At 40.5% G+C, this 26,592-nt stretch overlaps 1 protein-coding gene across 2 annotated transcripts in view; it reads right to left on the bottom strand.

The window, feature by feature from the left end:
* Positions 1-26,592, bottom strand: part of GHDC (GH3 domain containing) — a 903,895-nt gene that overhangs the window by 358,299 nt on the left and 519,004 nt on the right. For both annotated transcript variants that reach the window (XM_044054723.1, XM_044054722.1), the window contains exon 8: positions 471-559. In XM_044054723.1, the coding sequence (XP_043910658.1) occupies positions 471-559 (89 nt within the window). The remainder of the gene's footprint in view (positions 1-470; positions 560-26,592) is intronic.

Genomic DNA, 26,592 nt, shown 5'->3' with positions numbered 1-26,592 from the left:
CCTGTAAAAGTCAGGCATGAGTGTTGAAGAAGGTAGGAGTTTGGTACTGAATTGAGAGAGATGGCAACAGTTGATGCAAAACCACAGCCCTGTGTAAAAAAAAATGGGAAAAAGGGATAATTATGTGTGAGGAAATATATCTTGGCACCATCTCCTGCAGATGCACTTCACAACCTTTAAGTCTTTCATAAGACTGGCATGTTGTCTATGTAAGTCAGTCTCATTGGTCTCTTTTTTTAGACAGTGATAAAAGTACCATTTTCAAGTCTTACGTTAAACATAAAAAGATAGAACATTCAGATATAACATGAAAGAAAATTCATTTAATTCAAAGAACAGAAAGGCAACAGAAAATCAAGACCAGCTAGTAAAAAAACAAAAAACTGTCATACTCATGACCTTTGACTAAGTTCATAATAACAATGACCATCTGGAGGAACTAAACAAGAGACAACCTTGTCCAGTTTTACCTTGTAGCGCTGATCTTCTGATAAATTACGGATTCCCTTTAGCTCTACAATCACCTCATAATGAGGATCTGAAGTTCCACAATATGGACCTGTCAGAAATAAAGCAAACATATGTATAGTACAGTTGTGTAAGTCATTCACCATAACAGCAGATACATCTTTCTCTTGGTATCAGTTTTCACATATTGGTATTTGCAAGTCTGTAATGGCATCTCCAGTCAGAATCCTCTGAGCAATAATCATCTAAACTCTTTCCTGCATGAGCTCCCAGCACTGGCCACTAATTAGAATGTCTGATTAAATACATGAAACATGGAGCACGGAAATCAGTTTTTGGAGCTATGTCCACTATAGACATTTACAGTCAAATGGTAAAAAAATTCAAGCATACTGTGTATTCCGTCCAAACTGTGGCTAGCAAAAAGTTTCATGAAAATAATTTTATAATCATTAAATTAACAGCAACCTCTGTCCTTGTACAAACACAATGCATCTAGTTTTAGTGGCATTAGACCTTCCTCTCTTCAAGATGCAAATATGCTCAATTCACTAGGCAACAACTAATGCAACTTCATTGTGTGGAAAAGCTGTGTCTACTATCTGCATAAACAAACAAAAATATGCACATTTATTTATTTTATTTTTTATTTTACATTTGTTGACCAAGATAGTCTGACTGAATTCATGTCCATTTTCAGCGGAGGACAGGGCAGAAAAGCTCCAAGGTAAGCAGATACAATAAAACAATGAAAACATATGACAAATATGATACTGACGAAGATTACATAAGCAAACATAAATACACAAGTTCCACAGGTTAGAGTTATTCCATGGTGAAAGTCAGGGGTACATTCAACAGTAAGCTGATTAATAGATTTTACACATTCTTGATGAGAGTTAGCCAGGCTTGTTGCAGTGGCATAGCCAGTTTAATACCAGATGTTGTTTAAGTCTAGTTTTAAACTGACCAAGGGAGGACAGCAAAGAAATATCAGCTGGAAGTGAGTTCCAGGCTCTGCCTACAGAGTTTGCAAAGAGGGAATCACCGGCTGCATTGTTAATTTTGATTGTCTGAATTAGTAGTCTGTTAGAGGATCGAAGCAGTTGCAGATTGTTATAGGGGGTGATAAGATTTTTAAGTGCCGGCGTATTATCCAGATTATAAAGGATTTTATAAGCCATAATCAGTAGATTATATTGGATTAGACTGGGTAGTTCAAGCCACCCAGGCTGGTTAAGATTGATGCAATGATGTGTCCTAAAAGGCAGGCCAGTGGCATACCTGGCAATGTGATTATAGCAAGTTGAGAGTTTGTTAAGTACAGTCTTGTTTAGATTAGAGAGTAGGGTGGATGCATACAGAAGTGTTGAAAGTAGGTGAGAGCGAGCTGTGGCAATTATGGCATCAACTCTCATCACAGGGAGATCTCCTGCTTTTAATCATCCCAAACAGAATTCAGCCATTTGCTATATCACATTAAAAAGACAAAAATAAAGAAAAGAAGATAAACAGATTTGGGAGAAGGTGCTGTGGCCAGGAAAAGGATATTGATGTCTACTGTTGTGGAACAGTCTTGTGCAACTGTGCTCTGTTGCATCAGTGTATGTCCTGATCTTAATTCATCATGCAAGGGTCAAATACCAAGCTGTGAACCAGTTGGGGGATAGGATTGGCAGCTCCTGGCAGCATACCTTGAAAAACAGCTTTCATAATTTCCATCAGTTTAAAGCCATACTGCTTCCTGGGATCTTTCTTATTTATTCGTTTTATTTTATTTTACATTTATTTACATATGTTCATTAATTGGGTAGTGAACTGATCGTCCCATTTCAGCCACAGCAAGACAGGCAGTTATAAGGTAGACTTAACAAAGCTTTGACTTAAAAGTAGCAATACACAGTATTAACAAAAGTTGAAAAAGCAATATATTACATTTTCTATTTGCTCTATATTTATACATGTACAAAGAAATAAAGACAAGATTTCCTGTAAGGGAAAAACAGTTTGTTTTTTTAATTTATTTATTTAGCCACTGTTGACCAGCTTAGTCCCACTAGGCTAGTGACCTCTTTTCAGCAGTGACCTGAGATGGTATTTATACTACTAGGGGAAATTTGGCCAGATCATCAGGAACTTCCCCTTCTCCCTTACTGTGATAGGCCATAGGGTAGTCACAGCGCACACTTGGAAAAGATGGAGTTGCACTCAAATGTTTCTGAGAGAGATGGTGTTATAATAACGGTTTTGGACAATGGTGGCTTACCAGATGAAAAACTGCTGACAATGAGCAATGAAAATGAACCTAGCACAGCTGCAGCTGCTTACTGGGGAGATATAATGTACTGCTGTAATTTGGAAGGTGAACAGAATATTATGCAATCAGATCAGAGGTTAGAAAGCATTGAGCATGCTCACACTTTGTTACTCTGAGATGCATAAAGCAACTGATGTTTGGGATTTATGGAAAGAAAACACTGTAACCAATACAAATGTGGTTTGGAAAACAGCTTCATCTACTACAAACTTTAATTATTAGGCTAGAAGGTTACCTGTTGGACGAACTTCATCAATTTCAGGTCAGCAAATTAAGAGCTTTTATACATGCAGAAAAAGAGCCTGTGATGTAACTTTTGCACTTGCTGAGACTTTTCTTTTGAAATGTGACTTAAAAAAACTGTTTCCTGTGGGCTAAGTATACCTTTGATGGTATGAATATTCAACCAAAACATCATGCTGTAGTACAGATTTGTACAGTTGACATTCAAGCTAGACAAGTTAAGACATTATTTTCTTCTCTTTGCCATTCTGATAGAAACATGACAAAAACATTTGGACTGGTGCATGAGAGTTAAGGATCACTTTAAAAATATCTCAGGAAAACTGTTCATATTCCTTCAATTGTTAACATGCACTGGTCAAAAACGTATGTGCATTATGTGGGGCAACCTAAAACATGTTTTTTGTGGCTCTTCAGATCACTTAATTCAAAACTGGGCAATGCAGAGAAGTAGGCCATAGTTCCCAGAATTGTATTACATTTTGTAGGAAATGTAAAGGAACTATTTCTGCTTCAACTGTCCTCAGGTTCAAGACCCTGATAAACCAAACTTGCCCACTACTACTTTTACACCACCTGAGATTCCCCCATCTGAGAAGGAATTTGTAAATGAAGTACTATTAGCTGTGAAAGTTGTTGTTTGTCTTTTTGGCTTTTCCCGATTAGGGGTTGCCACAGCGGAACTCCATTCTGCTAATGATTGGCAATACATTTTTATGGTGCCGAGTTGCCAGCCCGACACCCAACCTTCAGCGAAGGCACGCCCATTCACGCATGTCTTTCGAACACCACTCGACCACAGGGAGGACATGCAGACTCCACAGAGAAGGCACTCCAGCCAAGAATCAAACAGGAGAGCCTCTTGCTGTGAGGCAACTATTAGCTGTGAAAGTGATATTCATGAATTTCCTACTCATAATGTTGCGGGTGTTGAAGCTAAAAATATAAAACATAGTCCTGGTAATAGTAAATGTATTGAAGAAAAAGCCAGTAATGGTAACACTGACGCTGTTAATACTACTGGGGAACAGATTAGAAAACACAAGTTAAAATGCAGAACAAAACATATTTCAAAAAAATGAAAGGGATAATATACAAGTATGTTGTCTCAGTGTTAACAGCCTTATAAATGAAAACAGGCATTTGGTAGTCTTAGAAAAGTGTAAACTTCTTCATACAGATATAACTTGCTTGTTGTGAGATTATTAACTGAAATACAACAGTGACAAGTATCAGTTCTTGGGTGATAATGTTTACTGGCCTTTTGGGAAAGACCCATGCTGTGGCACTGCAATATTACATTTAAAAAAAAATAAATTATTGGCTGTCACAGAAACTCTCCCCCCTCCCAGGACATTTTGTTGTATGTGACATTTGCTGTTCTTTTGGTGAATTTCCTCTTATTTTTATATATGCTCCTACTGTTAAAACCAGTGTGAACATTTCTGTAGGTCCTTGCAGGCATGTGTTCTAGTCTATTTGCCTATTATCATTGTTGGCAATCTAAACTGTCAATTAAGAAAATGTACTGGAAAGGTTAATAATGATGTTAAATGTTTTTGGGAGATTTTACAGAAAGGGAAACTTAAACTAGGGCCTAGTGCAGGACACACTTATGAGAGGGGATCTTTTGCTGCTGAGACTGAATGCTTATATAGATACTTGGTCATTATGTGAAAATAAACTTTCTTTTAATATTTTGACAATAAAGAATTCTGTGTCTTTTGAGGATTTAATAAACAAGTTGTATTAGGTACTAGTATTAAAAAATGGGAGAATTCAAGACACAACTCAATGAAAATGAGAGAATGTAAATTTTGACAACAACATTTGACTTTGGCAGATATAAGCCTTTCTCTGAATGTTGGCTTCTTTTTAAAACAAAAATGTAAAACTTTACATTGTGCCTTGGAGAAAAAAATATCTGGATTAATTATAAAAAAAACTGTATGGTAATTCTTTAAGGGATTACAAATCTGCTGCACAATGTAAAAATTTACATACTATGCAGTTTTTCTTAAATGGTTGTAAGGCATTACCGAAGAAAAGAATTGTTCTTTGATACACAAAAATATGTTCAAGGGACAAGGAATATTCCTGACTTTTAGGAAACACTACAAAATATGAGTCTACTTATATGGGAGTCTTACAGGGCTCTGACGGCATGCTTTTTGTTATTCAAGACACTATAATGGAATATTTTAAAAATGATATATCACATATGTATGCTTAAAAAATACCTGCACAAAAGTATGGGAAGAATCACAACTAAGTGTAACTGATAAAGAGTTTCTGGAATGGCCTATATCCTTGGATGAATTAAATAGGGTTTTAAAACTGTTAAAAATATGTTTTCAGGTATAGACAGTATGCCCTTTTCATTCTATACTGACATGTTATTATTTTGTAAAAAGAAAAAAAAAACTTTTTTAAACAATTTTCCTACTAATGTATTAAATACTTTGCTGCTTGTGATAGGTTTTACAATTCACATATAAAAAGGGGTTAGATTAAATTTAGCCAACTGGAGACCCCTAACGCTCAATAACACTGATAAGAAAATACTTTGGAAGATTGTGCAGCAAAGATTAACTAAGGTTACTATCAAATTATTCTATAACTGGATTTTTGGGATCCCAGGAAAATATTAAAGATTCATTCTCTTACAAGAAATGATTAATGAAATTCAGACTGGAAGTGGGTTAATTCTGGCATGTGATATTTCCAAAGCCTGTTGCTCATCTTGAAAAGTTTTGAAGGGTATCTACGTAATTTGTGGACTAGGCCTCTGATTAATGGAAACTTAAGGAAAGCAATTCACAGTTCTAAGAAGTGTTAAACAAGGTTGACCACTAAGTGGTTGGCTATTTAGTTTAGTCATAAATGCTGTACTGTGAGAATGTGTATTACCTCACAAATATGTCACTTACTCTTGCTACTTCTGTTTTGATTCCTAAATACTTGTCTAAAGTTATTCTTGCTAATTCTATTTTGATTCCTAAATACTTATTTAAATGACTTGTATAGTGGACTGTGAAATTTTCCGGTATAGATATTTTTTATTTATTTTTTTTTTTTTTATGGGTTTAAAACAGAAGCTACATACTGTGGGCTTACAATTTAACATTCAAAAATGTAAGGGATATGGGTTTGCTTCCCCTTTTCAAAGCATTATTTTTCAGAATAAGATTATAAAAATAATAGGCTTTGCCTTTTGCAGTTCTGTTTACTATGAACAATGGGATGAACTTTTAAATAAGATTAAAACTGGGTTTAATACGTAGAAAGCTTTTTCTTTATCCTTCCAAAAGAAAGTTTATATGCTGAATTCTGTTATTTTGGCCAGGCTAGGTTGTATAAAAAGCTTTTATCCTATTCCCAAAGATAGAGCAAAAATTCAATTGAAATTGTTTTTTTAAGGGATAATTGGCTTCATTAAAAGGGGGGTTCCATACTCTACCAAGCCTCAGAAGATCACACTACAACAACCAACTACCTAGCTGACAAAGTAACAGACCTATTCCATACGCTATCCCACAAACTGACAGGACACAGCCACACTAGAGATGGTAACCCAAAAATGAGGATCACCTAAATGTAAACAGAAAGACAAAAGTTGTATCTTGACCTAAAAGTCTTCAAATAAGGCTCCTTGGTGACAAAAACTCAGAGCTAGACAGGACAATGGTATAAAGCAAAGGAAGAATAAAAAGAAATGAAATAAGTACAAAAAATACCTGCACCTTAAACTCGATAATTACAAAGGTTAACGGACATCAAGGAAAGTATGTTCCTATCATAACTTCAAGTAAAATAAAAATATGATCCTCAGAAAAAAAGAAAGTACAGTTTTGTACCTACCATAAATGTAGATGTTCGTGGATCCACATTGCTGCAGTCATAACCTGTGGGTAGTCTGCTGTCCTCGGTCGGCCCGAATACCAAAGTGTTAGGCTGGCGTCGGTCATAGTCGCTCTGATCTGACGTCAGTACGCAGTGGTACTAAAGCGCATGACCGACACCATATCCTCAGTCTTTCTTGCCCCAGATGTCAGAAGGCCCCAAAAAAAGAGGCCATAGCCAAAAATAGAAAATACCCAACCACCAAATACAGACAAAATAATTATCCCAAAAACAACACAGCAACCCTAAACTACAGAGGGGAAGGAGGGAGGGTAAATTGGACGGCAGCAATGTGGATCCTCGAACATCTACATTTATAGTAGGTACAAAACTGTACTACGTTCTTCGTCTCACATTGCTGCAGTCATAACCTGTGGGTAGAATCCCAAAGCAAAGGTAAGGGAGGTTGGCAAAATAAAAAAGCACTAGGAGCTGCTAACATGCCCTGTAAAACTGCAGTGGCAAACCCAGCCCTAGACTTGGAATAAAGAGGGAGATGGTAATGTTTAGTAAAAGTGTGCACTGAACTCCAAGTAGCTGCCTCCAAAATATCCTTAGTAGCTACTCCCTCTCAAAAAAGCAGTAGAAGTGGCAGTAGCCCTAGTGGAATGAGGTCTAATCCCAGCCGGAACCTCCTTTCCATGATGAGAATAACAAAAAGCAATACAATGGCTAATCCACTTAGAAATAGTTTGCTTTGAAACAGGTTTTCCTTGTGAACCCAAGGCAAAAGAAATGAATAACTGTTGAGACTGCCTGAACCCTTTAGTTCTGCTCAAATAATAACGTAACTGCCTGTGAATATCCAAAGTGTGCAAAATTTTTCCCTTTATTTTGGGGATCAGCATAAAAAGTAGGCAAATGAATAGATTGGTTCAAGGCCACATCAGAAACAACTTTAGGCATAAAAGAAGGGTTAGTACGCAAGGATACCCTATCCTTATGAAATATTAGGAAGGGTTCCACTGCCATTAGAGCCTGTAATTCAGATACCCTCCTAGCAGATGTAATGGCCAACAAAAAAGCAGTCTTCCAAGACAAAAACTTCAACTCAGATGTAGCTGCAGGTTCAAAAGGAGGTAAAGTCAGTTTTTCCAACACAAAATTGAGATCCCAGGAAGGAGCAGGAGCTCTACGTGGGGGTCTTATGTTATTTGCCCCTCTAAGAAATTGCTTAAACAAAGGGTGAGAAAATAATGGTGGATCACAGTCATAGTGAGCAGAAATAGCTGCAGCATGAACTTTCATGGAGGAGAAAGACAAACCCTTGTCTAGTAAGTCTGTAAGGTACTGTAGTGTAACACTCAAATTAGGACGTGAAACATCAAAGCTCTTTGCTGTGCTCCAAAGAAAAAATCTCCTCCATTTATCAGCATAAACTTTCCTTGTACTAGGCCGCCTGGCTTCCAAAATGACATTTAAAACTTGTTGAGGAAGCTGCGACCCCCCCAGGGTCTAAAACAGAATATGCCAGGCTGTCAGATGCAGGAACTGTATCCTGACATTGAGGAAATGATTGTTTTCTTGAGACAAAAGGTTTGGAATTGTTGGCAAAGGCCAAGGAGGCTCCCGAACTAAACTCCTCAGCAAGGGGTACCAGTGCTGACGTGGCCAATCTGGAGCTATAAGGATCATGCAAGGCTTGTCCTGTCTGGCCTTCAAGAGCACCTTGGGAAGGAGAGGCAGAGGAGGAAAGGCATAGACGTGAAGGTTGTTCCAACTGAAAGATAGAGCATCCACTTTCCAAGCTTCTGGGTGAAACATCTTTGTGCAATATTTTGGCAGTTGGAAATTTTGTGGGACGAACAGATCTATGTCTGGAGTTCCCAAGCCACTGTCAACTGTTGAAATACATGAGGATCCAATTTCCACTCGTGGGGTCCACCAGTTGCCTGCTCAAAATATCTGCTAAGGAGTTCTGTGCTCCTGGCAGAAACCTTGCTTGAAGAGTGAGGTGCAAACTCAGAGCAGTCTCCCACAAAATCATAGCTTGTCTGCAAAGAGGGTACGAATGGGTTCCCCCCTGCTTGTTGATGTACCACATGACTGTTGTGTTGTCTGTTTGAATCAACACCTGTCCTGGTTGAAGTAGATCCTTGAAAGCCATCAGAGCAAATTGGACTGCTAACATCTCCTTCATGTTGATATGCAAATGCTGTAGTCTGGGAGGTCACGTGTCTTGAACCCATCTCCCATTGAAATGTGCTCCCCAAGCCATGTCCGAGGCATCTGTCGTTAGGATCTGACTCGCCTCTGGTCGGGTCACAGAGAGTCCCTTGTTTAGGTGACATTCCTGAGCCCACCACAAAACTCCTTTGGATGCAAGGTATTATCTGAATGACAGTGTCCAAATCGTGGCAGTGTTGAGTCCATACGCTTTTGAGATACCATTGTAGCTTCCTCATATGTAGTTTGGCATTGGGAAGTACCAGAATACAAGATGCCATGAACCCCAAGGCTTGAAGGACTGTCCTTGCAGTCAGCCTAGACAGAAGGGATAATTGCTGAAAGTATAGGGGAAGATTTCTTTGTTTGTCCGGGGTCAGAAAAGCCATCTGAGAGGCTGTATTCAGTCTCACACCCAGAAAGCACAAGTCCTGAGAGGGTACTAGACTGGACTTTGTTTCGTTCACAGAATACCCTAGGCACCTTAACACTGCCATTACATACTGTAGATGCTGAAGTAACGTGACTTTGTCTTGAGCAAGAATCAGGCAATCATCCAGATAAGGATAAATTTGTATTCCTCTTAGTCTTAAGAAGGCTATCACAGGAGCCAGGACCTTTGTGAACACCCTGGGCGCAGTAGATAAGCCAAAGGGCAATGCAGAGAACTGATAATGAAAAGTACCAGCCCGAAAACGCAGGAATCTCCTGCAACTGGGCCTGATAGGAATGTGCAGATAAGCCTCTTTGAGATCCAGAGTTACCATCCAGTGATCTTTGCCTAGCAGAGGCAGAAGTTGCTGTAAAGTTAACATCTTGAATTTTGGGATGTCTAGGTATGTGTTGAGAATAGACAAATCCAGAATTGGCCTCCAAGTGTTCCCCTTCTTTGGCACAAGGAACAGGCGAGAATAAAATCCTAGGCCTACTTCTGACGGAGGTACCACCTGAATAGCCCCCATTTTTAAAAGTAAAGAAATCTGTTTGTGAGCCTCCAGCCTTTGCTGAGGAGGTACGTCCAGCATGCCTTTGAAAGGAGGCAAGGTGTGAAAATAAAACTTGTAGCCCCGATCTATAATGTCCAACACCCATTTGTCCTGGGTGACCAAAAGCCAATTTTGCTTGAACAGTGCCAACTTTCCTCCTAGAGGAGCTGCCAGACAGGAAGAATCTGGCAGCTGGAGATACAGGTCATTGGGTCTGTTTACGAAAAGGCTGACCCCTGCCCTCACCAGAAGATTGTGCAGGAGAACTCCACGTCCTAGGTCTGAAAGAACCCTGAGCATGAGCTCTGCCCCTACCACGTCTAGATCTGCCCTTGGACTGGTAATCGGAAGAAGGATATGCCCATCCTTTTGCAGGCCAATTTCTGCTAAACTTAGGGGGCTGCACTTGTAAAAATTCCTTAACTGTTTTCATGGACTTAGCTTTGTCTTCCATCTTCTTCAAAACTGACTCCACAGGAGAATCAAAAAGAACTTCAGATTGGAGGGGAGCATCCAAAATTCGAGCTTTAACGTGCTCTGACAAATTCTGTTCCTTAAGCCAGGCGTGCCTACGAATAACTGAACCAGTGGCAGCCCCCTGGAAGAAGCCTGAAGAGCATCAAAGCCACACTGCAAGGAATGCTTACCTACCTGATCAGAGGCATGAACTAAATCCTGCAATTCCTTACACTCTATACCCTCAGCTAAAGCATCTACCTTAGATTTCAACTGACTTAACAGAAAATTCTGGTACTTCAGCATATGAAACTGGCAATTCAAAGCCCTCATAGCTAGTGTGGAGGAGGTATACACTTTTTTACCCCACCTATCCAAAGCTCTAGAATCTTTATCCAGAGGAACTGGATTCTTTACTACAGAAGCCCTGACACCCTTAGGTCCCTGGCTAATAGTTTCTGGGTCAGCTCTAGGACTCTTATATAAATATTTATGAGCCTCTGGAACTCTGTAATACCTGTCTGGCTTGACAGGGCCGGAGGTAAAGAATCAGGATTAAGGGAAGCCTCAGAAAAAACATCCTGAACAACATCCAAAACAGGGGGAATGGCCAAGGGCCTATGCTGTGGTAAAAACAAAAATTCCCTAAGCCTCTTACGAGAATCAGAGAAATCCTGACCTTCCCACTTAAAATGCTCCCTCATTGAATGCAGGGTTTCAGAAAAAGAAAAATCCTCTGGAGGAGAAGCAGAAGGACAGGAGTCCTCTGCATCCGAATCAGAATGGGGAGGAAAATCCTGAATGTCCTCAGCTGAAGACTCATCAGAGTAATCTGAGGAATGCTCCAAACCCTCCACCTCTGTCTCTACCCTAGGCCTCTTATCTGGAGGGGGCATAGAACCTCTGATTAAAGTAATCAAATCCTCTGCCATTTTCAGCATATGTTTTTTAGGAACAGAGCCTGCAGAACTAGGGCTGACACCTGTGCCAGAAAGACCAGGCCTAGCTTTAGAAGGTGCTTTAGTGACAGAAGTAGAAGGCCTAACAACCTCATGTAAAGAAGAGACTACAGAAACTTGAGAGGCCCCCTTGGCCTGACCTGACTCCTGAGAGGCCAATTCCTGCAATATTAAAGGCTCCCCCTGAGACTCAGCTGAAACCTCGGCTGGATCCACAGATTCCACCGTAGTTTCCAAAGAACCGGCGTCCGCAACGGACGACTCATCCTGCTTAGACTTTAACGATTTCTCTTTTCGCTTCTTAGCGGTAGCGGGCGTCGGAGGATCCGACGGCATGTTGTAGTTGCACCGCTACCAAAACAAGTCTAGCACAATCTAACCTGCGTTTAATGGTGCGCCATTAAATCTAGCAAAGCGACACCCGACTACGTCGTGCTCAGGCCCCAAGCAAGGAATACAGAGAGAGTGGTAGTCCCTATGAGGTATCTGTTTCCCACAAGAAATACAATTATTAACTTTTTCTGACATCCGGATTTAACTGAGGCAAGAAAAGACAAAAATATTCCCCAACGGGGTACTTAGCCCAACTTGGTCTTCGGTCTGAAACTCAGAATACGAAAATTTCAGGACGCCGAACGGCACTTGCAAACGCTGCTTCTGCTTCGGACCATGCGGCAAGAAAGACTGAGGATATGGCGTCGGTCATGCGCTTTAGTACCACTGCGTACTGACGTCAGATCAGAGCGACTATGACCGACGCCAGCCTAACACTTTGGTATTCGGGCCGACCGAGGACAGCGGACTACCCACAGGTTATGACTGCAGCAATGTGAGATGAAGAACATCTGTGTGTTTATCGGGAAATATGTACAAAGACTGAAACTTCTGTAACTTAGAGAACTACCTTTACTCCAAGGTACAACACATTCAGACTTAATATATATATATATATATATATATATATATATATATATATATATATATATATGCGGGGAGGTTTTTTTCTTTTTTGGATTAAGGGATCACATTATCCAGTCTCAAACTTTGAATAAGATAAAAAGGAAAACATTTCCTATCCTACAAAATAAATGTAGAAAGGCAGAGTATAGGTTACAATGAAGTATAATAACTTCAAACCAGAAGCAAAATAAATAATCTAACCAGAGAAAAGAAGATGTAGAAGGACAAAACTATTTCCAAAGGAAAAGAAACAGGGAAGTCTGCAAATAACAATAATCTACAACAAAACTGGTGATAATAAGGCAGAGCAGTCCAAATAAAAGAATATAGAAAATTTGTCAGGAGAAAAACAAACACCTTTAGCGCCTCGGCTTAAACAGCCTTCTGGAAGTAAACAAGTACAAAAACACACACCACTAAATAATAAAATCAAATTAACATTTATAAAGCAATTATCCAATAAAAACACTGAATTACAGAAGAGCCTTCCATAGGTTCATAGGTAGGTACTAGGCTATCGGCCCTAGGGCCCATACAAGCCTAGCCAAAAAATGTACCCTGGCTTTTGCCACCCAAGAAAATTATTTTCCTGTGCCACTGTCGAGCAGAGCCACAGAAGTGATCCCCGGGGTGAATTTCCCATTTCCCATCCAATCATCAAGATTTTTCTTGAAGAGTGCTAATGAGGAGCTCTGTTTGACATAGATAGGTAGTCTGTTCCAGAGTATGGGAAGTCTCTGGGACAGGAATCTATCCCTCCAGCATGTTCTGTTTATTGTGGTGACAAGGTTAAGGTCCCTAGAGCATGTAGCTTGGAAGGATTGGAATTTCTTTAAGTGGAGCATGTCCAACAGCTCTGGGTTTGACATAGCTTTGTATGTTAGGCAGAGATCGCCCCCGAGTAGGCGATATGTGATGAAGTGCACATTCCAAGTGCATTCCCTGTTTAAACCAGTTGGTGTCAGGGTGCCATACTTTAAAATAAAAGTCTCTTTAAACAATAATTTATTTTTTAGCAGAGAAACATTCTCAGCTGTACATGTTCTAATATGCACCCCTTCAAAACAACAAAAATTTCCACATGTACACTATTATAATGGGCTGCCACAGGATTTTCACATTTATTTTTCTTGATGTCTCGTTTATGCTCCTGCAATCATATTTTAAAGGATCTTATAGTTTCCCCTATATAAAAAAAGACTGCAGGAGCATTTTAAAACATATACCACCCCTTCTGTACTACAAGTATATTGTGCTGTAAGGTTATACCTAACACCATTAATCCTATCAAGGGACTTAACTACATATTGACAAATTGAGCAGACTCCACAAGTATTTGTACCTAGACTTCTTATCTCTTGGCTAAACCCTCTTTCGGTAGACAGAGCTACTGTGAACTACTATATCCTTCATACTATGACCCTTCTTAAAAGATATTAAAGGGATTCTCCATAAATTCGTAACATTACTCTTACCCCTCCAAAGAAATGGCCAATAATATTTAATAATTGTTACCGCTTCGTGAGTTAAAACATTAAAAACAGTAACAAAATAAACTCTCTTTCCCTCCTTGACTCATACCTATCCAAACTATTGACATTATACCTAACCCCATTACTATTATACTTCCCATTCCACTGCTCCAACTGAAACAATTTTTCAAGAGCATATACAATAAGTTCCTCACTATAACCTCTTTGTTTAAACAAAATACAAGTATGAATAGCTTCCTGTTTCATAACTTACACATCACTACACAACCTACTCACTCTTAAAATTTCCCTATAAGGTAGTGCCATTCAGCACATGTGGAGGATGACTGCTTCTACTATCTAAAAATGTCTGCATCCTCAAACTTTCTATGAATTCTAGTGCTTATATAACCACTATTATGACCTTCCAGCACTAAATCCAAAAAAGTAACTATCTTACCACTTTGTAGGCCATCAAACCCCAAACCAAAAAAAGAAGTAATGTCTTACCATAACGTTCCATCTGTATTGTTGATCCTCGTTCAGTCATTACGCATGGGTATCGGTCCCGAGCTCGGAACCAAGCCGGCCATTTTCCAAGCTCGGTCCCGAGCTCGGAACCAAGCCGGCCATTTTCCAAGCTTGCGTCAGCTTCAAACTCTCGAGCTAAACTCTTACACACAATTCCCTTCTCCCTGTTACCTCAGATTGAGTTTGCAAGTTAAAGAAGGTAGAGGCTACCTCTGGTCAAATAACCTACGAGAACTGGATGATGAGATCCACTAAAAACCACAGGAGGGGGAAGGAGAGAGGGTCGTAATGACTGAACGAGAATCAACAATACAGATGGAAAGTTATGGTAAGACATAACTTCTTTATCTGATATTGTTAATCCTCGTTCATTCCTTACGCATGGGACAGAGTCCCCAGCTACCTCTATTCCTGGGAGGCTCTCATGGAAGGACATTCCTGAGCACCATAGAACCAAAAGATGCTCTTCCCCTGGAAGCCAAATCCAATTTGCAATGATTGATGAAGGTATAAGGCGTAGCCCAAGTTGCAGGTGCACAGATGTCATGTAAAGAAGCTCTGCCATGGAAGGCAGCAGAAGTTGCCACCGACCTTGTTGAATGAGCTTTCATGGTAGTAGGCAACGAGATATTACGTTGTGTGCAAATAAAAGTCACAGAGTCCTTCAACCATCTAGCTAATGTGGCCTTAGCAATGGCCGATCCTAATCTACATCCAGAAAAGGCCAAAAATAACTGGTCAGATTTACAAAAGGGTTTAGTCCTGTTTAAATAAAAACGGATTTGTCTGTGTATATCTAGGGTATGTAGGGTAAAAACGGATTTGCCTGTGTATATCTAGGGTATGTAGGCAATACTCTCCTCTGTTTGAATGGTTGGGAAAGAAAACTGGCAATTCAATGGCTTGATTAATGGAAATTTCAGAGATCACTTTGGGCAGAAATGACACATTAGTTCTCAGAGACACTCTATCTCTATGAAAAATCAAGTATGGAGTCTTGATACCTAAAGCTTGAAGTTCAGAAATACGTCTGACAGAAGTAATAGTGACCAAAAACAAGGTTTTCCATGACAAATACTTGAGGTCGCAAGAGGCTGGTTCAGAAGGTGCTATTGTCAGAGCTTGTAGAACTAATGCTAAATCCCATGGTTGAATAAGTTCTCTAAAAGGTGGCTTCAGATGATTCACACCTTTTATGAAGGTCTTGCACAATTTATGGGACATAAGAGAGGAATCTTGGACACCCTCATGAAAATTAGAAATTGCAGCCAAATCAAATCTAATGGTAGAGGCCAATAGACCTGATTGAAAGAGGTCGGCCAGATAGTCTAGTATTATCAACACTGGTGCTGAAAAGGGGTCTACTTGTTTATCTTTCAGCCAACAGGTAAATCTTTTCCACTTGCTCAGATAAGTAATTCTAGTGGAAGACTTATGAGAAGCAATGAGAATATCACGTACTGTTAAAGAAAGATCATTCTGCCTGGCAATCAAGGGAATTGGAGTAGCCAAGCCATTAGCTTCAGGCTGTTCAGGTTGGGTTGAATCAGGTTCTGTGGGTGTGAGATCAACTCCGGGATTGGGTGAAGAATCCATGGTCGATCTAGTAGGTGAGGCCAAAGGAATGGGAACCAAATCTGTCGTGGCCAATATGGTGCTATGAGGATTACCTTGCTCTTCAACCGCTGGGCTTTCTTCAGAAACTGAGGGATGAGAGGAAAGGGCAGAAATGCGTGGAGAAGACCAGAGGGCCAATCGTAGACTAGAGCGTCCCTGGGTGACTGTCCCAGAGGGGGAAATCAGGGCGAAGTAGTTTCTGCATTTGTAGTTGGTCGGGGATGCAATGAGGTTGCAGCAAGGACGGTCCCAGCGGTGGAAGATCTCTGCCACTATCAAGGGATTCAGGGACCACTCGTGAGGTTGAAGAATGTACCTGCTGAGTCTGTCTGCTATCATGTTGGAACTCCCGGGAATGTGCGTTGCTAGAAGAAAACGATTGGTAGCCATCGCCCATTGCCATATCCTCATGGCCTCTCGACAAAGGGGGTAAAATGTGGTTCCACCTTGCTTGTTGATGTACCAGACCACCGCCATGTTGTCTTATTGAATCGCAATTGTCCCAGACGGCAGAAGGGGATGGAATGCTTGCAATGCCAGAAGCACCGCCCTCAGCTCTAGAACATTTATATGCAGATGGGCCTCCAGTTGGGACCAATTGCCTTGGACTGTCTGTCCCTGACACAGCCCCACCCCACCCCCTCAGGGAGGCGTCCGTGGTCACTGTGGCTTTGGGTTGCTGGGGGGAGAATGGGCGAGACCATTGTGACAGATTGTGTGTCATCCACCAATTTAAATCCTGTTTGCACCTGTGGGTTATTCGAATCATTGCTAAAAGAGGATGCTGAAAAGGATACCATTGGGTGAGCAGTAGCCATTGTAGAAGCCTCATGTGAAACCTGGCCAGGGGAACAATGGTGATGGAGGCTGCCATGGAACCCAACAGCTGTAGAACTGAGTGAGCCGTGGATTTTTCCTTGCTAAAAGAGGATGCTGAAAAGGATACCATTGGGTGAGCAGTAGCCATTGTAGAAGCCTCATGTGAAACCTGGCCAGGGGAACAATGGTGATGGAGGCTGCCATGGAACTCTACAGCTGTAGAACCGAGTGAGCCGTGGATTTTTCCTTTGAAAGGATTGGAATTAGTTGTTGCTTTATCCTTAGAATTTTGTGCTCTGGAATAGCAGCTCCACATTTTTTTGTGTCCAAGATAACCCCTATGAATTCTGTCGACTGAGATGGGGTGAGATTGGATTTCTGCCAGTTTATGGTTATGCCTAGCCTTTGAGCAGTGAAGAGAGAGTATGACAGGGCTTTTTCCAGTAGATGTCTGGTGGGGGTGGAAATGAACCAGTCGTCTAGGTATGGAAACACCTGGAATCCTTGAAGTCGCAAGTCAGCTGTGACAACTGCCATTCACTTTGTGAACACTCTGGGGGCTGTAGAGAGTCTGAAGGGCAGCACTCTGAACTGGTAGTGACTGGCTCCAGCACGGAAGTGCAGAAATCTTGTTGATGGCCTGTCCACCTTTATGTGGTAATACGCATCTTGAAGATCTATAGAGCACATCCAATTGTCTTTTTCCAAAAGCAGGAGGATAGACTGTATAATGACCATCTGGAATTTTTGTACTCTCACAAACTTGTTCAGTACACTGAGATCCAAAATTGGTCTCCAGTCCCCGGTTTTCTTTGGCACCAAAAACAGTCTTGAGTAGAATCCGGATCCTATCTGGTCTGGAGGGACTAGTTGGATGACTCTTTTTCTTAGCAGCTTTTCTATCTCTAGTGCTGCTTTTTACCTTTGACTGGGTGGAATGTCGGGAAAATTTTTGGAAGGGACAGGACAAAGATCGAAGGGGATATGATAACCTCTAGTTATGATCCTTTGTACCCAAGAATCGGTAGTGATGGTTAGCCAGGCAGAAGGGCACAAGGAGAAACGTCCCCCAACCACCTCCAGAGGAAAGGATTTGGACCGCTCTTCAGGAGCACTGGTAGGACTGACCAGGGAAAGAATCCCTGGAACCCTGGTTACGCGGTCCCCCTCTGCCCCAAAAGGAGCATCTTCCCTGTGAGTTTCCCCCTCTACCTCTGGGGGAGAGCTCGGCCTGTGTCACGGAAAGGACCCTGAGATTTCTTGAACCATATCTTCCCACTCTTTTGGTTTTGGGAGAAAGCACATTGAAGGGAAGAATAATGGACACCTACGGCAGAAAGGGTCTTACCATCTTGTTCACATCTGGCCAGTGTGCTTTTAACTTTGGGCTCAAACAACGAGGAGGGCTCAATGGGGGCATTAAGAAAGGAAGACTTAAAAGGTTCCACGAAGTTGCACAAGCGCATCCAGGCGTGTCGTTTCAAGACCGCAGCTGAACCTGCTGCTCTAGCTGCTCCTTCTGATGTGTTAGATATAGACTCAATGGTGGCCAGCTGAGAGGCCACTTTGTCACAGACCTCATCAGACACTGCACCAGCCAAGGTTTCAGAGAGCTCAGAAACCAGATCCCTTTGAAACCTGGTAAAATGTGCCATATAATTCAGGGACCTGATAGCAAAGGTCGCTGAAGCAAAAGTGCACTTCCCTAATCTGTCCAGGGCCCGGGACTCTGTTAGACGGATGGAAAGTCTGGCTTTCTACTTCTGCCAGATCCTTTTTTGTTGCGGCCGCCACCACCAAAGCATCTACAGGAAGACCTTTGAACCAATGGGGATCTGAAGAAGGAGGGGACAAGATCATATCTGGCCTCCGGGGAATAGCTTCAACAGTATCAGGGGCCTTCCAAGCATGCTGCACGATGAACTTGACAAGTTCATCAGCAGATAGAGTAACCCAGGAGGTAGGGGGCCGGGCGCAAAAGGCCTGCAGGAACACAGATTCTTCAGGGGTCCGATTAGAGGGCTGCCAGTCACCTCTCTGTTTCAGGATTTCAAGGATATCACCAAAGGATACCTCAGAGGGTGACCGAGGGGATTCTTCCCCCTCATCGAAATCTGCGTCTCCTCTGTGGAGTCCATGTGCTTCTTCTTCCACAAACCTTTCTGGTGGACCTCCTCAGTGGGAGAAGCTGGGGAAGACAACGGAAAAGGGGATTCCTGAGGGAATATGTCCTGAGGCCCTTGCATCCAGTGTCCGCTAGGTGCGACTTGTGAAATCAGTGTACCAGAGGAGGGTGGAGGTATAGACAGTCTGGTACTGCCAGCAGCAGCGAAAGCCTTCTCCATCAGCCGGAAGGCTGGTCCACCAGGACAGGAGTGTATGTCTAGGACAGGGGGCATTCCTCCCCTAAGTGGCTCAACCTGCCGACTCGGAGTCCCTGGATGGCTGTGGAGCAGCAAGCTATGCGTGTCACAGCTGACACCCTGGGTCATAGCAAAACTTTCCTGCCATGAAGGCAACTGCGGTTCCTTAGTGAGATCCATAAAGGGAACCACAGAAGGGGAAGACTGTACTATGTCCATGGACTTCAAAGGCAATGAAGGAGGAGAATAAGAAGGTGTCTTTGGAGATGGGTGATCACCTCCCAAGGACGGATAGTTCCTGGGGGGTGGAATATCTCTGGCCAAGAATGCCTGGTCCACAAGACCCAACACATCATGTTCAGAAAGACTTCTAGTGGACCTCATAGAGACTGAGGGAGAAATAGGCCTGTCCACAAAAGAGGCAGACTCGGTGCCTATCTCATCTGACCGCACTGAGGACAACGGTGCAGAGAAAGACTGAACTACTGTAGTCTGCACCGAAGAAGTCATTGCTGCCGATGTGATTGTCTGCACCAACACAGGGATCAGTGCCGAAGTGGATGTCGGTGCCGAAACTGGAACTGACAAAACTGGAGTCAACAATAAAGGCCTCGGTTCTGAGGAAGATCTCAGAGCCAACGCAGTCAAGGTCTGCGCCGACTGAATGGTCGGTGCCGATACAGTGGTAATGGCCTGAACCGAGGAGCCCCTCGGTGCTGATATGCAGAAGGCTGCAGAAGAGGACGGAGCTGAAATCACTAATGGAGCCAAAGGTCTGGGCAACAAAAGCACTGGGGCTGACTGAGAGAGCTCCGGAGCTGAAGTTTTAGCCTTTTTAGATTTTGGTTGGTGAGCGTCCCCAGCCGGGGACGAAGGCAAGGATTTAGCCTTAGTAGAAACATCCATTTTCTTATGGGCTTTAGGAAGGGTTGAGACCTCTGACCAAGAAATAGCCTCTGAAAAGGGAGATTTTAGAAGTCGCTTCAGTATCAGCTTATTTTTCCTTTCTAACAAAGTTCTATTAGAAAAATTCTCACAAATAGTACAAAGTGGTTCAACAGATAAATGGGAAGCTCCCAAACAATAAACACATAAAGAGTGTGCATCAGAAGTAGGCAGTTTGTGTCGACAATCAGAACACCGCTTAAACCCGGACTACCCTTTTTATCTGCCAAATTAACAAATGTAAAAGTACCAACAATGGTACAAGAGAGTACCCGAAGGTATGAAAGAGAAAGGGAAAAGGATTACCAATGATGGTAAGGAGAAAATTACCTTGCGGTAAAAAGGGTAAGTAAAGGACAGAAAAAAACCTGAGGAAATTATGAATGCTAGATGCGATAGGGCAAGAGACAATAAAAGATCAACTTTTCTGACAGAAGAGTAATTTGTAAAGCAATTAAACAACAATTCACTGTATTTAGCTCAAGAAAAGTACCTTGACACAACCGGATGGCAACACGGCAAACGAAATCTGGGGTAACAGGGAGAGGGGAATTGTGGGTAAGAGTTTAGCTCGAGAGCTTGAAGCGGACGTGAGCTTGGAAAATGGCCAGCTCAGTTCCGAGCTCGGAACCGATACCCATGCGTAAGGAATAAACGAGGATTAACAATATCAGATCAATTATTTTGTAAGTCATTTAAAAAAAATTCAACAAATGATTTACCCCTTACACAAAAAAATTAAATAGTCAATAAATCTATAATAAAAAAACTACATAATTCTTAAAAAAATATATAACTGATAAAAACATTCTATTTCAAATAAGCCCATAACTAGATTTGCATACATTGGGGCAAATGAAGCACCCATTGCTCTCCCTTGGACTTGTTGATAGATAACTTGATTAAATTAAAAAAATTATTAGTTAAACAAAAATATACTAAATCTGTTATATTATTAGCCAAAGGACTATCTCCTAAGAAAAACCTTAAAGTATCTAGGTGCACAGAGTACTTAATGTTGATATATAAACTTTTTACATCAATAACTACCCAATAAAAATTGTCACCCCAGACTACTGACTTGATCTTTTCTAAAAAAATCAAAAGAATCTTTAATATATGAATCAAATTTCATTACAAATATGAATGTAATATCACTCCGATATTAAACTAAACGTTTATTAATTTTAGGTAGACAGTAAAATCTGGCCAAAACACATACTTCTACATTAAATTTCACTTCAGCATCTTGTTTTGTTAAATAACCTAACCAATAATCCCTCCCCAATACTTCCTGAAAATTCTTCTTAGCCTGCTGATATTCTAAAAAACTGGAAATTTTATAAACTTACTCATTAACCAAATGATCCATACACATTCCCAAATATTGGGAAAAGTGTAAAACCACTATTTTATGGCCCTTATCTGATGATTTTATTACTAATTCTTGCTTTCTGTCAAATTCTTGCAGGGCATTCCATTCTTGTTCGGCTAAGTTGAAACACACTATCCCCTTTCTTTTTTAAAATTCCTGATAACTATTATCCATGTCAAAATTAATCATGGAGGAAAACTGTTGTACCCCTTCATGCATAAAGGGGGGATAAATTTACTTTTACAGGAAACCTTAGAAGTGTCAAGTAAACAATATGCATTAACATGACTCAAATCATAAGAACACTCATGAGAAGAATTGCAAAAAAAAAAAAAAAAATGTCCCCTTCATCACTTTCCCCTTCCCAAAAAAAAAAACATCGGAATGATAATTATTCTCAACATTAAAAAATTCTAACAGATGCAATTTCCTAACCAACTGCTGAAACAATTCCATTTGTATTACATATTTTCTAGGCAATACTGTATGAACAAATTTTAAAACGCATTGCAACACAAACAGCTCAGCATTACTAAGTGCAATACAGGCAAATTCACAATAAAATTATCACAGTTACTAACAGCAACTTCCTTTAACAAGGATGAAACATTTTTAATATCGATAATGAGTTATTTTTTTATCGTACCCAACATATTGTTCATCTTTATTGCCTTCTGAATGACCTCTTTTTCTGCCATAGTCCTCACTGTAGCCATAGCTCCGAATGTTGTTTCTTAAATACCCAGGTTGTTGCGATGTCGGTAATGGAGGATATGCATTCTCTTCACCTTCAGATTCCCCAATACTACTAATCACTTCAGAAGATGCATAAGAAATGCTAGCTTTTGGGTTTCTTTTACAGGAAATGTACTTCCCTGACATTCCTGATTGGTCAGTTTTTTACATACTTATCCAGCATTATAGTCCCGGATATCTCTTTCCAATTTATTGATTTTCCTCTATTATTTCATTAGATGCTTCCTCCAACTTGTTATTAAAACTACAGAGGACTTGTTCAAAACGTACAGCCCCTAATTGATTAGAGAGAGTGGAACAAGGAACAGCAATATCATCCTTTAACTTATGCTGCTTAACCGCATCTCTCTGTATAAGAATATGCAGACATTCAGACACACATCTAAGTGCTGCAGCAATCCACCTACTTTCAAAATGCTTGTCGGTGGAGTCTGAGAAATCAAAAGGTGTGGCAGGATATTTAATAAATCTCAGCCCTCGTGGTGTTATTTCCAAGTCTAAATACTATTTTAAACTTAAAATATTAAAATGTACCATGTTTTCTTTCAGCAACAAATTCTGCAGGGACTCAAGTGTACCACAATCATCAGGTGGAACCTGCACCATCTCCACTCAACCCACACAATGGAAAAGATTGCCAGAGCTTTAGTTTCTTCACTCTTTTAGCAACCTTTCCCAGGACTGCACAGATTCCACACTCTTGGCTGCCAAATTACCCTCCACAGGTACATCTAGAATAGGAAATATACTGTTCCATAGTCCTTTGGGTGGAATCCACACTTTCATCCCAAAAGATGCGTGGTAACTGTGCCAAAGAATCATTGGCCATATATACCAAAAAACCCCACTAAAAATAAATAAAAATAACCTACAACAAAAACAGTGATAGTCTGCAAATAACACCCTGTAAGGAAGGGGAACAGATGGTAGCTAATCATTTCAAAAGTATCAAAATGCCATACAGAAAACAGGTTCGCAAAAAAAAAAAAAAAAAAAGCAAAAAAGCAGTAGCACACAGGACCGGTGCCACAGACAATGATGAAGAGGACAGGCAATGATGAGGAGCAGTCATAATAACGCAATAAACATTAAACAGTACATTATGCCCCATAAAGATAAGGTTAAACATTCCAAGACAAAATAATTTAAAGATAAATCATCATCCAATTTGAAAACTAAGGTCTCTGAGATTGTCACTGAATGGAGAAAAGATAAAGAAATGCAGTGAAAGGATGTCATGGCTAGGGTGGGGGAAAGAGGAACAAGTTTTTCTCTAGACTGTAAACCGCATCAATGAACCTCCCTCAAGGTAAGAGTGCAGGGAAGGGAAAAAAATGGCCTGTCAGAGGGCCTAAAATAGTCTACTCAGGATTATAGTTATCTAGAAAGGCAACCAGGGTGTGTGTACTTTATGTTCTGAAGAAATGAGCTGCAAAGGTTAAAAAAACTGTGACTTATCCTTGAAGAGGGTAAATGCTAAGGACACAGAACTGAACTGTCTTTGATAGGGATTGAGATAAGACACCTACATAAGAGGACTGAAGTAGGACCACAAGAAGAAATCCCTACAGTCCACATTTTGTGCAGAGCTCCTGAAAGAAGGGAAGTGTTTTTCAAACCTGAAATGCAGCATGCAAGAGACAGCCCATCTGATAATTCACATCTGAGGATAGAAACATTGGAGGACCTGAAGTCTTAAATGCAAAGAAATTATTGAATCATGCACAGTAAAACACAGGATTACAACAACAAATTTGGAACCAACATGACTGCCGCTATTGAAAAGTTCCTAGAGTTACTGATTAAAGAACAATACTATGCCCAATACAGTACTTACATACACTAAAATTCATGTTAGACAAGAGATGCTCAGGAGAAAAAAAAAAAAACAACGGGAGAAAATGGTGGGAGAAAACATCTGTGTTGGCCAAGACAGAGCTATAACCAGATGAATCTTTTCTGTTTTTTTTTTTTTTTATGATGGAGTGGGATAAACATGCAGACATAAGAAAGCTGAGCACTTACAGGGCAAGCAAACAGACCAGAGGAAATCCCCACTTTTCTGAACACAGTCTTATCTTCATAACTGGTAAGAGGATCCCTCATAATATTTATTACACCACATTATCAGAGTACTGTCTGTGGCAATTGGAAGCATGGTGTAGACACTCTGAGTACTCCTCTGTCAATATCTTCTTTAAAATGATGTGCAAAACCAAGTGAGTCAGCAACTACTTTTCCCTAAATAAGGTTGGCCCTGTGCACCCCTTCAACGTATCCTACTATACTAAAAAATCAATCTAGCATTAAACAAGTTGGTCAGTTTCTCCATTCCCTCAAACCTCATTTCTCCTCCACAACATTCTTCTGCATGTATTGTTCCTACAATTTCCACAGTTTTCAATGTAATTTGCTCCCACCCTTTTTTAAAGATCCCAACTCCATTTCCTTTACTTCTGTTACAATATTCACTCACTAGTTCAAATACAGTTGGTTTAGACTTTGATTTCCATTTTCTAGTAATTGATTTTGTTGGCAGCCACCAGAATTAAACTTAACAAGGCCATATTATGTCTAGGCAATTCAAATCCTGCATCCCAGCTGAAAAAAAAATTCCTTAGTTACACCCATTTGATCACCAGTATTTCTGACAAAGTAATCTGTAGGGAATTTTTAAGGTCTGCCAACTCATTACATTCCCAAAATATATGTTCACAGTTGCTTCTTTCTTCTCCATCACACCTCTAACAGTTGCCTAATATCAAAGGAAAACTGCTTTGCAGTCTGCTTGGGGTATAAAAAAACACTTCCAAGCAAAAATATTAAATCTTCTAGACTTTGTTGCATATTTGGGAACCATACATATGTCCTCCCATTGTTTCCTTGTGAATTACTTATCTCTTCCCAATCTTTTCTAAACTTCACTGTTTAACTCCTATAGTTATCATGCAATATTTTATATGCCCTACTAATTATCCCCTTTTGTAACAGCAACTTCTGTTCTAGATTCAACTAAAACCTCTACCAGTGAAGACTCTTGATCTTTCTTGTGAGGGGAAGTAAGAGTCAGGTTAATTCAGGAGCTATGATTGCTTTAAGGCAGTTCCAGGCCATTCACCAACAGATCTAAGTGTTTGAGAATTTCCCGACTCCCCTACCCTATTCTTGTTATATTCTTAAAACCAATATATCTCTTGCTGTCCACCAGTTATGGTACGCTGACAACATAATTCTCTCCTTTTCTTCTTTTATTGACTGTTGTCAGTAAGCACAAAAGTATAATCTTGCAAAGTCTCTCCCCTTAAGTTATTTAAATACATTTGCCTTCCTAGTGTTCTCCATACAGGCACAATACAGGGGTGTTGCTCTTTAAACTTTGGGGCTCTTGAGTGACCTGCCCTTACTAAAATTTGCTTTTGCTAGCTCCTCTCCGTCTCATCTTAGATGTTCACAGTGAAAAGTGGTAGTTTGTGGTATTGGTTGCGTATTTAAAAGAATGGTATTTAGATCCAGAATGATCCAGAAAGTCTATTATTATATTTAAATTAAAACTAAGTTGAGTTTCCCATGTACTTCCTTGCAAGTGCTTGGAGATATGCATTTGTGCAGGGTTCCAACAAGATCTGAGACAAAAAGGACATACTTTGCTCACTGAGCTGTTTTGAAAACATTCTGGCATTATGATTATCCCACCAATACACACACTTGTTGAGGACATCAGAAACATCAGTCAACAAACATCTTACCAGGCTGCTATATGAGGCAATGAGGAGACCTTCATATCAATTTCAGGCTGTCTTTATGACAGAGGTGGCCTGAGAATTAAACTGAAATAAAGTATGACTGTACAAGTGCATAGTCATGATCATGAGAGGAAGTGTTTTTTCTTTTAAATTGTTTTCTACTGTTAGCATGTAGGAAGGGAGGAGCATTACTGAAGTCCCTGATGTTGCAAAATGTCTCTCATTTTTTTGTCTCATAATTTGGTCTGTTCCTCATACAGTGTGTGGCCCTTCTAGCAAATTAGTGAGGACTGCAATCACTTAATGATGATGACAGAAGTTTGAGTTTCAGACTTCATAGCCTTCAAAAAATGCAGATAATAATGCAAAGTCTGCTATTCTAGCAACAAGTATATGAAATCAGTTGCTGTCCTTGGTTTTGGTCCTTAGCCCAACATTATTTTTTAGCTTTCTTGATTCATGCTGACAAAAGGGAGCTATGAAGATAAATTGCTGTGTGGCAGTTATGTATGT

Source organism: Protopterus annectens, chromosome 13.part0 (genome assembly GCF_019279795.1).
Source record: "Protopterus annectens isolate FY-2018-M chromosome 13.part0, PAN1.0, whole genome shotgun sequence".
Lineage (NCBI taxonomy): Eukaryota > Metazoa > Chordata > Ceratodontiformes > Protopteridae > Protopterus > Protopterus annectens.
Note: the sequence above shows the minus strand (reverse complement) of the source record. Positions and strands in the feature narration are given on the sequence as shown.